Source organism: Geotrypetes seraphini, chromosome 6 (genome assembly GCF_902459505.1).
Source record: "Geotrypetes seraphini chromosome 6, aGeoSer1.1, whole genome shotgun sequence".
NCBI lineage: Eukaryota > Metazoa > Chordata > Amphibia > Gymnophiona > Dermophiidae > Geotrypetes > Geotrypetes seraphini.
The window spans coordinates 216,944,729-216,962,556 of NC_047089.1; the positions used below are offsets into that span (position 1 = coordinate 216,944,729).

Genomic DNA, 17,828 nt, shown 5'->3' on the forward strand with positions numbered 1-17,828 from the left:
TTATTAGTATGCATTTTAGCAGCGGATTACCAAAACAAGGCCCAGCGCAAAGAAGAAGGCAGACCTTCGGGCACCGGCATGTCCTGTGCGTTGGTGCCGTGCCGGTGCCAAATGGGGGTAAGGAATGTGATCCGGTGGGTGGGTGGGTGCCTGGGGGATGCCAGATCGCGGCAGGGGGGTTGCGACGCGAACGGGGGGTGCCGGATCATGGGGGCCGATTTTGTGAATGTTTTGATCGTCTTGCAAAACACTCACAAACCGGTGCACTCGTAAACCGAGGTACCACTGTATTTTAAAGTGGAGGGTGGTAAAATCACGCTTCTTTTGAGTTTTGGGGAGAGAAAGGCATGTTTCATGTGCACTCATTAAAAGCCAACGTTTCTTCTTGAGCGTGTATATGATACCCTTGTCTTGTGTGTTTCTGGTTGTGAGTCCTGATAAATTTTACATAAAAAACAAATTACAAGATTTACCTGAATTATAGTAGCTTTTTGGAGAGAAAGGCATGCTTTATGCGCGATTGATAAAAGTCTCTCCTGCTGCCAGCGGGAGAGTGTGGGTTTTTGTTTTTTTTACGGCATTATTTTCTGCGCCCATCAGCAATGGGCACATGCAAATGTAGGAACTCTTTATTGCTCTCGGCCGATCTTATGTGCATGCACAATTTTTTAACAATGTCTCGGGTTTTTAGATTCGGTATCAAAACGGCTGCATTAGCAGACTGTCGCTTTTTAACGTGGGTTTTTGAGAATCCTGGCCTCAGACTTCAGATGTAGAACAATTCAGAATGTGTGAAATGCTCCATTCCAAATGAATAATGTTCCTTTACAACTAACTGTTCATTCCCTGAATAGCTCCATAGACACCTACATATCAAGAAGCACACTTCAGATGGTATAGCTAGGAGTTACAATAGCAATGAGCTTCTGTCCAGTGTGACTGCAATCCCTAAAAAGCACAATTAGCTACGAGAGATGAGTGACAGCACATCACTTAGAACACTGAGAATGAGGATGTTATTCTGGGTGAAATGCAATGAAGGTTTTTAATGCTTCCCCGTCCACTTATCTGATACACAAAGCTTTTATGACCAATATCGCCCACAAGAGGGCAGCAAAAGGTCTGAACACTTCATTAGCTTGATCAGAGCTTCGCAGTTGAGCATCTGAGGGTGAAAGGCAGAGCCAGAGTTGTGTCAGATCCATTTCCCAGCCACAGCCTGGGTGAACTGGTCTGCTGACAGGTTTTCTGTTTCTTATTGAGAAGGCCTTATATTTAGTTCTCCGTAGGAAATTACAGCTGAAGGAGGCTCTACAGAAGATTTATTAATCTTTGGCTCCCAACAAGAATGACACCTGCAGTTTAAATTTAAATCGTCCAAATAAAGGGAATTCAGTACGGGCTCAATTAACCCTCCGAATCACATGGAGACATAGGGCTCCTTTTACTAAGCTGCGATAGCGGTTTTAGCTAGACCTTAACGCCAGCAATGAGCTGGCGTTAGTTCTAGCCGCATAACACGGGTTTAGCACGCACTAAAATCCTGCATGCGTGAAAAACGCTATCGCCCATAGTGGCGATATGCACCTGAGAGGATTCAGCTAAGTTGAATTGAACCTTAGCGGTTTGATACTCAACTGTGACTTTTTTCTTTACATTGTTTATGACTATTTTTGATTGATTGATTTTCTGGGGATTTAAAGCATTTACAATTTTACATCTCCTTTTTCACCCTTCTTTGAATGCACACCTGCACTTTATATTTATACTAGTTTTTTAGCTCGTTACATTAACGGGTGCTAGCAGCACTTTTTTTTCCCCCCTATCCAGCAACCCTAACCCTAACCCTAACCCCCTCCCTTCTCTGCTCCCACTGCTTCCCTTACTTTTACCTCCCCCCTTCTCCATTGGTTTTACCTCCCCCCTGTCCAGCAGCACCTCTTCCCTGCTCCCCCTGTCCAGTAGTAGCGCTTCTCCCTAACTTTTACCTCCCCCCTGTTCAACAGCACCCCTTCCCTGCTCCCCCTGTCCAACAGTAGCCATTATCCCTTCCTTTTACCTTCCCCCTTTCCAGCAGTACCAATTCCAGCGGTCTCTCCCTATCATCGGGCCCTCTCCTCCTTTTCCCATTGTCGGGGTGCCTACAGCGGCGCCTAACTCCAACGCTCACACTCTCTTCCTGTCCTCCTGCTCCAGAGTGCTTGATTTCTCCCCCCCCCCCCCCGAAACGGACATTAGTGTTGATTGCGCAGCTGCATGCGGCAGTCCTTCTCTTCCTGTTTCCTGTGGGCAGCGGTTTTTTTTTCATGTAGGCCGGCTTCCAACCGCCACATGCGCTGCGCACCGCAAACAGCTGCACGCACCGCAAATAGAATACGGCCACGGAGTCAGACACCACAGCGGCAGGGATCACAGTGTTGTAAGTGCACATGCGCACTTAGGGTTTTAGTGTAGAGCAGGGGTGTCCAATCTTTTGGCTTCTCTGGGAAGCATTGGCCAAAAAAAAAATATTTCTGGGGCCGCACATATGCGCAAACGCTGCAGCAAGACAGAGGAGGGAGCCAGCAAGATGGTAAACACCCAGGGCAGCAGAAGAAAACAGTACATCGCCATCGACCGGGGCCACACAAAATACTTCACTGGGCCACATGCGGCCCTCGGGCCGCAGGTTAGACACCCCTGGTGTAGAGGATATTTATTCGCATTCGAAATCTGTTTTGAAACCAGAGCATAGATGATGTACGGGGCAGGGTTTATTTAGACTTCAGGTATGGTGCTAGTCACCTATGAACACCTGCCCAGGGCTTTCTGTGATTTGAAAGGTTAATTGAGCCCATACTGAAATCCGTTTATTTGGATGGTTTACATTTAAACTGCAGGTGTCATTCTTTACCAATTATTCTATTTTAGGTTTTTTTTACTGCATTGGTAATATTTTTGGGGTTTTGAAGCCTATTCAGAAAAAAATATATACATACTCGATCCTGATCCATCCTTGCCATTGTCAGGGTTCAGTCCATAAAAAAACCTGCCTTGCACTGCCTTTATTCCCCAGCGCCCATCCTGATCTGTCTCATTGTATGCTTTTCTAATTTATTATTGCATATTGGGAGTGATTTTTTATTGTTTAAAAAGAAAAAGATTAAGAAAAAGAAAAACATAACATAACATAACTTTATTTTTCTATACCGCCTTAATCAAAAGAATTCTAGGTGGCTTCCACAGAAGAGAAAAACTGGACAATCAGTGAAATACAAAATAATAATGATAAGAATACAGCCTATTATTTTAAAAAGACGTTAAATTTTTTGATACAATAAAATTATTATGTTCAGAATAAAAGCACAAATTAAGAGATAAATTTATCAAATAATACTGTCTTAATTTCTTTTCTAAAAGCGCCAAATTTAAGTTGCAATTAGAGCAATTAGTATTATTTTTCACTGAATTTTTCACTGTTTGCACAAGGTCCGAGGATGTTTTACACTTGAGGACCCCATTGGGTAACTGGCTCACGACTCTTATTACAGGTTTGCCCTGATTAAAGAGGAGTGAATACCAAGGACTTTTAATAATTTTGTATTACTAATTCAGTATTTTGAACTAGTGACATTTGGCACGTTTGACTTCCCAGTGGCAATAAAACAATGTAGGAAGTTTTTGCTTTATTTTGCCACATACGGGACATAGACTGTTGAAGTCCATCAGACATTGGCTTCACTTTCCAACTCCTAGAGCTGTCATCTAAGCATATTAATTCCCTAGTAAAAAAAAAAAAAAAGTGCTTCTTCAGCCTCACATGCTCAGAAAATTCAGATCCTGTTTTCAACAGCAGATTTCCTCTGTCCTTGTCCAATCGATTTTTCTCTCACGGCCAGACTATTGTAATTCTGTCTATCTAAGCCTAACCAAGAACAGCTTGCAAAGACTTCAACCGATCCAAAATACTGCAGCTAGGCTGATCTTTGAGACTGTAATGGCAAATTTGAGAATGTATTGCCACTTCTCACTAAACTACACTGTGCATGTCTAATCTTCAAGATCTTATTCGGCATTTGTCCTCTATTAATTCCTCTGTCTTGGAACTCCCCACCCCCCAAAAAAATGGACTGGTTAGAACAGTGGTCTCAAAATCAAAGCTTTTGCAGGGCCACATTTTGGATTTGTAGGTACTTGGAGGGCTGCAGAAAAAATAGGTAATGTCTTATTAAAGAAATGACAATTTTGTATGAGGTAAAACTCTTTACTTGTAGTTATAAATCTTTCCGTTTGGCTAAATCTTAATAATTATATTGTAATTTATAGCTAAAGAGACATATGATCAAGACACTGTTTTATTTTACTTTTGTGATTATAATAAACATACCGAGGGCCTCATAATAGTACCTGGCGGACCGCATGTGGCCCCCGGGCCACAGGTTTGAGACCACTGGGTTAGAACTATGCAAAAACTTAAATGATCTTTTCCCTCTTTGAAAGGCATAGCTTCTTCTAGCAAACTGGAGAAGTCTCTCTTCTTCAAACTCACCGAACTATGGCATAATATCCCTTAGTGGTTGAGAGAACTAGACTCTTCAAATCTTCCTTAAACATTTAAAAACTTGGTTATTCACTAAATTGTAAGTTTTCCTCTTTATTTATTCCCTTTAATATTATATACTGTAAACCAAGTTGAGCTTTATTCCTTTAAAGATGATGCGGTCTATAAATTCAAGTTTTAGTTTAGTTTAGAACTTATTATACAGTGTTTGTTAGTGTGATAAGTTTTGCTTTGATACTATTCTCTTTCTATTTAGGGATCCTTTGTGCCTATCCCATACATTTTTTAATTCCTTCACTGTTTTTGCATCCACTACCTCCGCCAGTAGAGCATTCCAGGCATCCATTACCCTCTCCGTGAAAAAGTATTTCCTGATGTTAATCTTAAATCTACAGTATCACCCCACAACCTCAATTGATGTCCTCTAGTATTACCACTTTTCTGTTTCTGGAAAAGATTTATTTGTAGATTAGTACCATTCAAGTATTTTAAGCATCTGTATCATATTGCCTCTATCCCTTCTATCCTCTAGGGCAGGGGTAGGCAATCCCGGTCCTCGAGAGCTAGGTCAGGTTTTCAGGATATCCACAATATATATGCATGAGATAGATTTGTATGCACTGCCTCCTTGAGATGCAAATCTATCTCATGCATATTTATTGTGGATATCCTGAAAACCCAAATAACTGGGTATGCACGGAGGACTAGGTTGAGAAACACAGGTCTAGTTGTACCTAGGGCAGGGGTAGGCAATTCCGATCCTTGAGAGCCAGAGCCAGGTCAGTTTTTCAGGATATCCACAATAAATATGCATGAGATAGATTTGCATCTCAAGGAGGCAGTGCATGCAAATCCATCTCTCGAGGACCGGAATTGCCTACCCCTGATCTAGGGTATGCACATTCAAATCTTCAAGTCTCTTCTCATACATCTCTTGGCACAATCCTGAGACCATTTTTGTCATCTTCCTCTGGACCACTTCAAGTCTTCTTATGTCCTTAACAAGATACGGCCTCCAGAACTGAACACAACATTCTAAGCGATTTAAAGATGCTGCCGAATTTCAGGCAGAATCCAGCTGACCAGATTTGTTGACAATTTAAGTTCTATTCCAGTGTTCTCTACTTTGGATTTTTTCAAATTGGAGGCTTTTTTTTTGCATTGAGTCCTAATACAGGCATTTGTGCCGAAACATGGCCAATGTCAGGTCCATTAATAAAGAGAACTTTACTGTCCTGTTCTATGAGTCCCTTGGTGCTTTTCTTTGTCTGCTGTTTGTTGTGTATTTTGATTCCCTCTCTTTGTTGTCTTGTTCACAAGAATGTAGGAAAGTATTTGTGACCTTGAGACAGGAAACTAAAGATCATGGAGCAGTGGTGTAGGAAGGGTGGGAGGATTTTGGGGTGGTAGCATCCCCCACCCTCCTCTCTGCCCACCACTCCTTCCCCACCAAGCAACCCCCTGCCCCTTCCCCATTCCATTTTAATTTCCCCAGCGCAAGCAGCAACTCCAACTTGTTGCCTGCACCGGCATCAGCTCTCTCTCTGATGTCATTTCCAAGTCACGTCAGAGGGAGAGGCGAGGCCAGTATGAGTAGCAGGTTGAAGCTGTTGCTCGCACCAGTGAAGAACATAAGAATAGCCTTACTGGGTCAGACCAATGGTCCATCAAGCCAGTAGCCCGTTCTCACAGTGGCCAATCCAGGTCACTAGTACCTGGCCAAAATCCAAGGAGTAGCAATATTCCATGCTACCAATACAGGGCAAGCAGTGGCTTCCCCCATGTCTTTCTCAATAACAGACTATGGACTTTTCCTCCAGGAACTTGTCTAAACCTTCCCTGTAATTTCGAGTGTCCCCTAGTCTTTGTCATTTTTGACAGAGCGAAAAAGCGATCCACTTGTACCCGTTCTACTCCACTCAGGATTTTGTAGACTTCAATCATATCTCCCCCTCGGCCGTCTCTTTTCCAAGCTGAAGAGCCCTAACCATTTTAGTCTTTCCTCATACGAGAGGAGTTCCAACCCCTTTACCATCTTGGCCACTCTTCTCTGAACCTTTTCTAGCACCACTATATCTCCCCCCCACACCACTATATGTGTGTGGGGGGGGAGGGGGGTGAAGTGAAGTCAGGCATGGTGAGGGAGGAGTGGGAAGGAGCAGGGGGGCAAAGAGGAGAAGAGGTGCTGACACCTCCACCAAAATGGCATCTGGGGTGCTCTGCCCCCCTTAACAAGTCCAAAACTCCACCTCACAATATTCGAGAAAGAGATGTATGGCTGAATCTAACAATTTAGAACAGCCACCTAGCAGTCATAAAGTGAGGACGCTGAAGAAAGAGTGCCCACTGTGAACCCTTGAAAAAGCCCTTCTGGGCGAAACGGGTCCCATCTGGGACATGCTAGTATCTCTGCTGTATGGAAGAAAATAAATGATTGGATTATTCCATATATTTGGTTTGTCTTACTTCTGATATGGTTTGAAGAAGACTTTATCGGGTTCATAGACAATGGCGCGAAAGACAAAGGCACGCCCAGACAATTGAGCGCAGCGCGGAGGCGCGCCCCGCTTTAAATTACTGTTTTTAGGGCTCCGACGGGGGGGGGGGCCTGGGGGGAACCCCCCCACTTTACTTAATAGGCATCGCGCCGGCGTTATGGGGGGTTTGGAGGGTTGTAACCCTCCACATTTTACTGTAAACTTAACTTTTTCCCTAAAAACAGGGAAAAAGTGAAGTTTTCAGTAAAATGTGGGGGGTTACAACCTCCCAAACCCCCCTACAATGCCCCTATAATGCGGCGCAATGTCTATTAAGTAAAGTGGGGGGTTCCCCCCCCCACGCCCCCTCGTCGGAGCCCTAAAAACAGTAATTTAGAGCGGCGCGCGCCTCCGTGCTGCGCTCAATTGTCTGGGCGCGTCTTTGTCCCGGCGCGCTTTTAATAATAATAATAATAATAATAATAATTTTATTCTTATATACCGCCATACCCAGCGAGTTCTAGGCGGTTTACATTAAATTAGATTAGGATCCACATGGACTTGTAGATTTACAACAAATTTATCGGATTAACAACAACTGTAGCCAAAAATTGGCAGATGAAAAGGGAAATTTACAACAAGTTAGCCAACTTCGTAGATGAAGAGGGCAGAATTAATTACAACAAATTTATCGGATTTACAACGGATTTGGTCAGACTTGGTGGATGAGGAAGGAAGTGGGTAGGAGAAGCAGGGGGAGATAGGAGCTATCGTGAAGGAGAAGAGTTGGGTAGGGGGCCCTGAGATTATCTGAAGGGTCGGTTAAGGGTCTTGTTTGCTGAAAAGGTAGGTTTTGAGTGATTTTCTGAAGTCGAGGTAGGTGGGGGCCTCGAGTATCATTTGGGATAGCCATGGGTTCATCTTGGCTGCTTGGAAGGCTTTTGACCTGACACCCTTTATCGGAACCCTGAATGTACAATATATTGGAGGTGGCTGTTCTAAATTGTTAGATTCAGCCATACATCTCTTTCTCGAATATTGTGAGGTGGAGTTTTGGACTTGTTAAGGTTGATTTACCTCACTATCATCTTCTTATACCTTTTGTGCTCTGCCCCCCTCCCTTACTATGCTACTATCTTGGAGCAATGTTCTTATTAAGTTATCCATGTAAATGCTTGATTAAATATGCTGGAACTAAGTATAGAGGGGGGGAGGGTTATGCCCCAGAAATTCTTAGAGCTTTCCTGGACTTGAAACAGTTATTGAAAAGAAGTTGAATATTTCAAAGTACAGTGCGTTCTCGCTATCTGCGGCAGTATGGTTCCTGAAAATCTTCACAAACCGCAAATTTGCCAGTAACAAAACAATAGGGTCCTTTTATTAAGGCACACTAAATGCTAAGATGCCCATAGAATATAATGGATGCCGTAGCATTCCCCGCGCGCTAAATCGGTTAGCGCACCTTCATAAAAGGACCCCAATGTGTCTATGGGAAAATAGATGTTACATTCTGGTCATACAAGTGGTTCCTCAAATTCGTGGAAAGTGAATAATGGATCCTATGGTTCCTGCATGGAATAGTCCTTTTTTTTCCATCCACAAATTTAGCTGCTTCTCGTGACTCATCACAAACCACAGATGTTATTTTGTAATTTTCCAGTGCGGCTTTGCAAACAGACCAATGAATATCTTCCTCTTTTGGCCGGATGGATTGTTGACTCATTAACATTAAACTCGTGACCAACAGCAGAAAGAAACTTGCCAGAACAAAGCTTGTCTAACTAACATCCATATTTTATCACTCACATGTTTCTTTCTTTTTGGAACTGTTGCTTGCAACTCACTCCCCGGATGCTTGGTGGCCATGTTCAGAAGCAAAAATGAAAGTGAAAGCAAAGAAGGCCAATTTTTTTAAATGCGCAGGTCCGGAAATACAGTGGCATGAATGGCAAATAGTGGTCACAATTCATGCACCCATGGATATGTGAAATTGTGGATATTGGACACACAAATAGTGAGAATGCTCGTATGCTAAAAAAAATTTTTTTGCATTTTTACAGGATCATTCTGTGGACAGTAATCATGATGCCTGAGTTTATTTAGGGAACAGGGTCTTAGAGACCTGTAAGTTAATTGAAAGGAGGCGAGGCTAAAGCTTCATCACAGGTATCTAATGCTCTTGCACTGGCCTTGGGCAAGTGCAGATCTCCAGAGCATTTGCCCAGACTGGCTCTGGGATTCAGCCCAGCCTATCACGCCCACGTCACTAGCTCAGACACAAACTTCTGACTTCCTCATCAGCTGACAGGGCTGCTCTGAAGTCACCCATCACATACACCGGGCTGGAAACTCAAAGAAAGCTTTCAGCACTACCCAAGTTTTACTCAGACGAGGCAACACTTTTCTGTTTCAGGAGAGGTGAGCGAAGAGGAAAGAGATGCTGATCTCAGCAGCTGCTCCTTTCCTTTTGGGGCTGCTTTACTCCTCAGCTGCTTTTCCAAAGCCAGGCACAGAGAGGATCAATGAGAGACCGATCATCGGTAAGCTGAGAACGCCTGTGATCATGCAGCTCCAGGTCCAAAGGGACAGCTGATCCACTCCCGCTTTCCCCAACTCCTGCTTCAAAGGTTTCCAGACCTAAGGGTTGATGCATAAGCCTAAGGTGTGCACAATACTGACCACACAGTACAGAGAGGAGTTGAGCACAGGAGTTAATTTGTACAATAGCCATGGCCTCACATTGCATTTAAATGAATGGTAATGAAACCAAGTATTTCTCTGCAATGTGCAGAAGGAGACTGTGACTTCTGACACAGCGCAAGAAAGTTTTGCCAGGTCCACAGCGGCACAGGTTTGGTTGGGAGAAGTTCGTGCCCTTTTTTTGCAATTTAAATGCCTCGTTTTTCCTTTTCTGCAGCTAAAATGAGTATCAGCGGCTTTAAAGACAGACCAGAGGTAACATGTCTGAACAAAAATGAAAATGTGAGCATATATCTGTGGCTGTAGCTCTGATCATAAATAGCAGCCGCACACACAGACATTTTCGTGAGGCTAGCTCAGGGGTGGGCAACTCCGGTCCTCGAGGGCCGGCATCCAGTCGGGTTTTCAGGATTTCCCCAATGAATATGCATTGAAAGCAGCGCATGCAAATAGATCTCATGCATATTCTTTGGGGAAATCTTGAAAACCTGACTAGATTCGGGCCCTCGAGGAGCAGAGTAGACCACCCCTGGGCTAGCTGCAGATGTGTACTGGCAGTTTCGCTTTCTTCGGACATGCGTGCAAGAAACCATACTTGCTGCAGAAACTTTGGACTAAAAACTTTATTTTGCCTTTGGCCAATGATGCTGCTCACTGATACTGGATCTTAAGGAGCGCAGCTGTGCCAGATGGGAAACATGGCTTCTTCCTCGCCTCTCTACGTTTTCGCTGGCCTATCTGATTTTGTAGTTTCTTTCTTAGTCCTTAGTTTTGCTCATTTTTATTGGATTGTAAACTACCTAGCCAGGCCTCTCTCAGGCGGTATATGTGAATAAAACTTGGAAACTTTGGGGCCCTATTTTCAGACTTTGGGAGGCAGCCCAGCTACCTCTCGTGGTCGGTAGCGAACCTGGAAATTCAATGCCGGGCCGTATCCGGCAACCGGCATTGAATTTCCAGTCCATGTCAAGCCATGTTTGACTTATTCATCGGCTGAGAGCTGTCAAAGCAGCCAAAAATAGACCTGCTAGATAGGCGGTTAGCTGGTGTAGCGCTATTTAGTCAACCAGGAGTAGAGAGTTGCGTGGGGACAGAAATCCCACCCATCCCCGTCAGAATCCCCTCCGTCCCCGCCTAAAAAGTGCATCATAGAATATGAGTACTTTAAATAATAAATTATCAATCTAAAATGAACAAATTAGAACAACAGAAAAAGATATATAGAAGGCTAAACCATCTTATCTACCAAAATATTTCATTGGAAACCTTAATGTGTTACACAATGAATTTAAAAACTTAATTAAACATAATGATAACAAATATTAATCAGATGAAAGGTAAAAAACATGATGATAACAGATTTTGGTACAATTCATATATAAAACAACCATGAAATCAATATGAAATGAATAGCATATTAAAGTTCAAGTTTGAATTAATCAGACAGAATGATAACCAATATTAAAATGATTATGCTAATGATTGCTTAAAAAAGATCAAAAGACATGGTGTGACAAAATACAATGCAAAATAGGAACTTAATACAAAAGACCATCTCATCAAAAGTCATAATATATCAAGATGCAATACAGAATAAAAATTTAATAAATACAATAAACCATCTCATCTAGAAGTATAATGTAGCAGAGGATGCATGATAGGGGCAAAGAGAAACACAAAACAGTATTATGAAAACACTAGTGTTTAAGCCCGTTACATTAACGGGTGCTAGATCCCGTGCGTCAGAGGGAACGTGCTACCGAGGTTGGAGAGCGGCCTGCGAGGTTCGCTAAAGCCGGACACCATCGCAGGCTGCTCTTTACAGGAGGATCATCAGCATCAGCAACGGTGGCGGCGGCAGCGGCAAGTTAGGGCGGGAGGTGTGTTCCCTGCTGAGGACGCGGACAGGGAGAGAGCTTGCCTGGCTTCCATGGTGAGTGAGGGCCGGAGGAGGGGAGTGGCTGGGGACCAAAGCCACGGACCTACATCTCACGGAACAGGGATTACAGATCACGCAGGTCTGAGTGCGCATGCGCGGCTAGCGTTTTATTATTTTAGATGTTTGTATAGCGAACATAATATGGCATTAGAGGAACATGATGCAGATGAGCGGAAAAGACTGAGTGAAGTGGGCAAAAAAATGAATAGGATATAGAAAAACAAAACCAAAAGAAATGGAGAACGTAAGGCCATGGGACTAACGAGCTCTAAGGGAGAATGTAGCTGGCTAAAAAAGACTGAAATAAAACTTGAAATAAAAATCAGAATTAAAGCGTTGAATATCCGTACAAGACTATTAAGCCGGGTGTAACATGCTGATTATAAACTGTCTTTGATAGTGATGGAAAGTCCCGCACATCTTTAATCAAAAACGGCTATAATAGCAAAAGCCACACGATGAACCACCTGACATACCTGGGGATATGTAGTTACTAAAGTAACAAAAAATATAGAAAAAATGTAGAAATAAGGGTAATGATGTTATAACTAAACAATGTAATTAAGCTAAAGAGGAACGGATGGCCTTAATAATAGAAAAGAAAAAAAGGAAGAAAAGAGAAGGAAGACTCGCCAAATAGCAGAGATGGAAACACCCAGAAGAGCCAACATAGAAACCGCCGTATAAAAGATCCGAACTAAAAACATAGTTGTTATGCATCAAAATAATCTTATGGGTAACAGACTGAATAGATGAAGCTAATGGCATAGCAAGACCCCATACGAAGCAGAAGACTTACCAAATAGCTGGTGATAACTGGAGACAGGCAAAATATTGCAAAAAAATGCTATGGAAAAATCACCTTGCATGTGGACAGCTCCTAGGTGCCTTTGAGGACCTTATATGCAAATGAGCTCCATTCCTACTGCTGAGGCTTCCCTCTGCTGGCCAGTGACAGAATCTTCAACCTATCACAACCTATTACTAATTTTGTAATCTGTCTTGACCTGCTTGTTCAGAATGGGTAAAAACTTTAAAAATAAATATTAAAGTAAAATTTGGTAACCCTATTTTCACCAGCACTAGTGTGAAAGTTCACTTTTTTGGGGTGGGTGCTGGGGATGGAGTGCAGGCTGAGATCTGGTATGAATGTACTTAAAGACAACTTTTAAATATCCTTCTACAGAAGACACTTAGAGACATAAGACCTACTGAACTCATTGGATTCATGTTTTTTGTAGAGATTCACACCTAATATACCCTCCTCCACTTTTACGAAGCTGCATTAGGCTTTTTTATTGCAGGCCGCAGCAGTTTTAGCTCCAATGGTTATAGGAATCTATAACCATCAAAGCTAATACCGCTACAGCTAGCGATTAAAAAAAGCCTAACGCGGCTTCGTAAAAGGAGCCCATAGTGAAATATACTTCTCCCTCCGTATCCATGTGGGTTAGGGGCAGAGCTGGCACGCAAATATTAAAAAACCGCAAATAATATTTGGGCTGTCATCCCTTAAGCCTTTCCTGGTGGTCTAGCGGGTTTTGGCAGGAGCAATCTTCCTACGCTCCTGCCCTGTGCAGATCACTCATAGGAAATGGCTGCCATGAGCTCTTGTCGTAGTTTCACGGCAGCCATTTCCTATGAGTGCTCTGCAAGGGGCAGGAGTATAGGAAGATCGCTCCTACCCCAAAAACCCGCTAGACCACCAAGAGGGCTTAAAAATAGCCCGAAAAATGAAAATGGATCTAAAAAAAAAAATTGCGAATAACCAAATTCGTGGATGCTGAAACCGCGGATTCAGAGGGAGAAGTGTAGTAGTTCTTATTTTAGATTAACCACCTTTTTATGAAGAGATCCACCCAAAGCAGTTTACAATTCATTGAACAATAATCAGGTACTCATGTATTTTCCCTATCTGTTCTGGCAAGATCACAATCTGTCATACCTGGGGTGGCTTGTCCAGAGTCACAAGAAGTAGGCTGGGATCAAATTCATAACTTCAGGATGCCGAGGCACCTCCACTTTTTGGCTCCCCTCTCACCAGAGCTGTCTGTATGTCTTCTCCTGCAGGGATCCTGACTCAGGAAAACACAGATGAAACCCTAAAGCCCTTTGGGAAGGCCTACATCCCAGCTTCTTACGTCAAATACCTGGAGTCTGCTGGTTGCAGAGTGGCCCCCATCAGGTGAGGAAAGGACTGCAGCCCTCACCACACTCAGTCCCTCAGCAGGGTCAGTGTGTGTTTGTGTCAAGGCAGTAATCTGATATTTGTATAGCGCTATCAGGTGTGCACAGTGTTTTACCAACACTGACGGTCCCTGCCCCTTGGGGCTTACATTCTATTCAAGAAGGACAAATAAGATATAAAGACAAAAAACCCTGAAACTTAGCATTAAATCAGGGAAAGTAATTGGGAAGAACTAAATCAGATGGATTATAGGAAGGATTAATCAAGGGAGGGGCAACTTATTGAGTGGAAATGCAAAGAATAAGGCCTCATAGGAGATTTAACAGAGACATTTTTGAAACAAAGACACCCAAAAATCAGCATAAATCGGCACTTGGACATTTTTCTCACGAAAACGTCCAAGGGCCCGATTTTCAAGGATGACTTTCTGGATGTCTTGCTAGGCTTCTGAGCCGCTGTGCGTCAAAGTTCGAGGGGGCATGTTGGAGGCGTGTTATGGGCAGGCTTTGGGCGTGCTTAAAACTTGGATGCCCTGCAACAATAATCAAACCTTTCCTAAGACATCCAGGATAGAACTTAGACGTGTCTTAAGTGTCAAAAAGGAAGTCAGACTGAGCAGATGACCCCTGGAGGGATTAAGTAGCACTCCCCCAGTAGTCACTAATCCCCTACCACCCCACAAATATCTGAATGAAAGAGTACATACCTGTCTCTAGAACAGCAGCACATGCTATGGGAAAGCCTGGCACAGCAGCTCACAGGTGTCTTAAGTAGCCTGGTGGGGCTACTGAACCATAGAGAGGAGGATCTGAGCCAGTGGTTCCCAAACCTGTCCCGGAGGACCCCCAGGCCAGTCGGGTTTTCAAGATAGCCCTAATGAATATGCATGACAGAGATTTGCATATAATGGAGATGCCAGGAATGCAGATATGCTCCATGCATATTCATTAGGGCTATCGTGAAAACCCGACTGGCCTGGGGGTCCTTCAGGACAGGTTTGGGAACCACTGATCTAAGCCCATAAGCCGATCTAAACACTACATATTTATGGTGGAAAGCGTGACCCACCAAAACCCTTCTATACTGCCCTATAGATAATACCTGCAGGCCTACGGGCTATTATGGTTGTGGACACATGGGTACAGGAGGAGTGGTAGACCTTGACCGATTTTCAGAGGGTTGTGCTCGTGAGGAGCTGGCTAAATTAAAAGTAGGCAAAGTGAAGGGGCCTGATGGTATATATCCAAGGGTGCTGAAGGAACACTTTAAAACAAGTCATATTTTTGCTGTTTTCTAAAACTTAAGAGGGATTGGAACTTGTCTACTTGTTTGTAGTTATACAATCACACTCAAAGCAGTTTACATACAGGTACTTCGAGCATTTTGCCATCCGTCCCGATGGGCTCACAATTTATCTACCTGGGGCAGTGGAGGATTAAAGGGCAAATTCTATAAGAAGCGCCCCAAAATTAGGCACCTAATTAGGCACTGTTCAGCGCGGTTCAAGTAAAATTGGGTGCTATTTAGTGAATCACGCTGAGCGGCACCTGTTTGGGCACCTATTTTGAAGGCACCCAATAAATAGGCCAGCTCTAGGCACAACTAGAAGTTAGGCGCCCTTGTGAGCGTTTAAGCACGCTTAAGAGCGGTGATTCTGTAAGAAGGCGCCTAACACATAGCCACGCCCACGCCTAACATGCATAGCGCCTATTTTTTTTGAAGGCCGCCTAAATTTTCAGAGGCGCCTTGTTACATAATCGCGCTTTCTTGCTAGGCGCCTAGGTTTCAATCAGTGCTGATTAAAATGTGTCATTGAGCTTGTTCTTCCATTTAGATAGGCACCTATTTAGTTGGGCGCCTCCCAAATAGGTGCCTAACTTTAGGCGCTGGTTACTTGCGCAGGGTCAGAGCGAGCACTGCAGGCTTTGAACCCACAACCTCAGGATGCTGAGACTGCAGCTCTAACCACTACACCACACTCTGAGACCGAAAGGCAAAAAATTCCATATCTATGCAACCTGGTATGGAAGCAGAGGACAGAACTGTTTAAATGTTATGTTTTTAGCTGATGAAAAGTCTATAGTTAAGTGGTTTATATTGTGGGTTGTCTTGGCAGAAGGTGATGGATAAACCAAAGGCAATGTGGATAGCATTATTCATAGCATGACACCACCCTAAATAATCATAGAACAGGTTTTGAGCAGTGTCCATGCCGCTACAGGCAACCAATGTAAAGGTTTTAAAAGAGGGGTAAATTGGATCCCATTTTCGAGCTTTTCACTAACCCTAAGAACATAAGAACATAAGAATTTGCCTCCGCTGGGGCAGACCAGAGGTCCATCCTGCCCAGCGGTCCGCTCCCGCGGTGGCCCATCAGGCCCACTGCCTGAATAATGGTCTCTGACTAATTTTATAATTTACCTCTAATCCTATCCCTATAACCTACCTCTACTCCTATCTGTACCCCTCAATCCCTTTGTCCTCTAGGTACCTGTCCAGACCTTCTTTGAAGCCCTGTAGCGTACTTCTGCCTATCACATCCTCCGGCAGCACGTTCCATGTATCCACCACCCTCTGGGTGAAAAAGAACTTCCTGGCATTTGTTCTGAACCTTTCCCTTTCAATTTCTCCGAGTGCCCCCTTGTACTTGTGGTTCCCCTTAGTTTGAAAAATCTGTCCCTGTCCACTTTTTCTATGCCCTTCATGATCTTGAAGGTTTCTATCATGTCTCCCCTGAGTCGTCGTTTTTCCAGGGAGAAAAGCCCCAGCTTTTTCAGTCTGTCAGTATATGAGAGGTCCCCCATACCCTAGCTGAGATATTTTGCATTGTCTGTGACTGCTTCCTGATCTTTTCAGAACAGCCTGTATAAATTACAGTAACCTAATTGGGTCATTACACAGGCTTGCACAATGTTCCAACATGTTCCCAATGAAACATTTTTCTAATTCTACAAAGCTGTTTGAGTTTCCAGAAGATCTTTTACCCTCATGAGGTTAACCTATGGTCTTAGAGATAACATGGAATCAATTGTTATACCTAGAAGATTTAGAGTAGATTCAACGGGAAGAGAGAGAGAATATTAAGAGTTAATACCTTACTTGGGGACCATTGCTTAAAGCTAACACCAGTGTTGTGCAACCAAATGCTCTAATGTTTATGATGCGAACACTGAAACCATTAGTGCAAATTGCATTTAAATGCAGTTGTTTGCTAAACCACACCAATTCCCCCGCCCCCAAAAAAGGTTTTCTCAGATGTTTTTAGTGCTAGAAATGTAATGCCACATCCGGGGCAGTATTGGAAGGGTTGGTTGAGAGAAGAGGTGGCTGCACCCCTCCCTTCAACTCAATCACCTTGCCCTAGACGGGCTACCCTCCCCAAGATTTAAAAAAAAAAAAAGCGCTGGTGGTCTAGTGGACTCCCCAACCCCAATTCTCACAGTCCCTCCCCCCCAGGCTCTCCCAAAAAAATCCCTGGTGTCTAGTGACACTGTGACACCTCCCCAAGCTACCCCCAAGATCCCCTTAACCTCAAAAGAGGCAGGAGCGATAAAGGGATCTGGGGGCCTTATGAGAGATTTGGGGAGAGGTTGGGTGCATCTAGACCCCAGGGAACTTTTGGAGGGAGGGAGAGGCTATGAGGGTGGAAACCAGGGGGGATCCAGTAGACTGGTTTCTTTTATGTTGGGGAGGCATGAGGGGGTTGGGTATGTGGAGCTGTGTTGGGTATCAAGAGACACCAGGGATATATTTACAGGAGGGGGATGAGTTAGTTAATCAATTAATTAAATTCTTTTTCTATCCCATGCTCCCCAACAAGCTCAGAACGGGTTACAGATTAACATACATACATACACAAGCAGCTGCTAGGAGATGCTGCTTGCTGCCGGTGAAGATTTGAAGACATGGGTGGTAAGAGAGATGCCTCTGCCATGAGGTACGTTGGGGGAGAGTGCATAGGGTGCACAATGCAGGATGTTACCA

At 43.7% G+C, this 17,828-nt stretch overlaps 1 protein-coding gene across 3 annotated transcripts in view; it reads left to right on the forward strand.

The window, feature by feature from the left end:
* The first annotated feature begins 9,218 nt into the window (after nucleotides 1-9,218).
* LOC117363100 (gamma-glutamyl hydrolase-like) overlaps nucleotides 9,219-17,828 on the forward strand; it is a 34,266-nt gene continuing 25,656 nt past the window's right edge. Inside the window, exons 1-2 of one of the 3 annotated variants that reach the window (XM_033950393.1) lie at nucleotides 9,219-9,557; nucleotides 13,727-13,841. In XM_033950393.1, coding sequence (XP_033806284.1) covers nucleotides 9,455-9,557; nucleotides 13,727-13,841 — 218 coding nt within the window. In that variant the 5' untranslated portion in view covers nucleotides 9,219-9,454. Of the gene's footprint in view, nucleotides 9,558-9,733; nucleotides 9,775-11,818; nucleotides 12,681-13,726; nucleotides 13,842-17,828 lie in introns of those variants that run through there. The other 2 variants (XM_033950394.1, XM_033950395.1) reach the window with 2 other exon arrangements.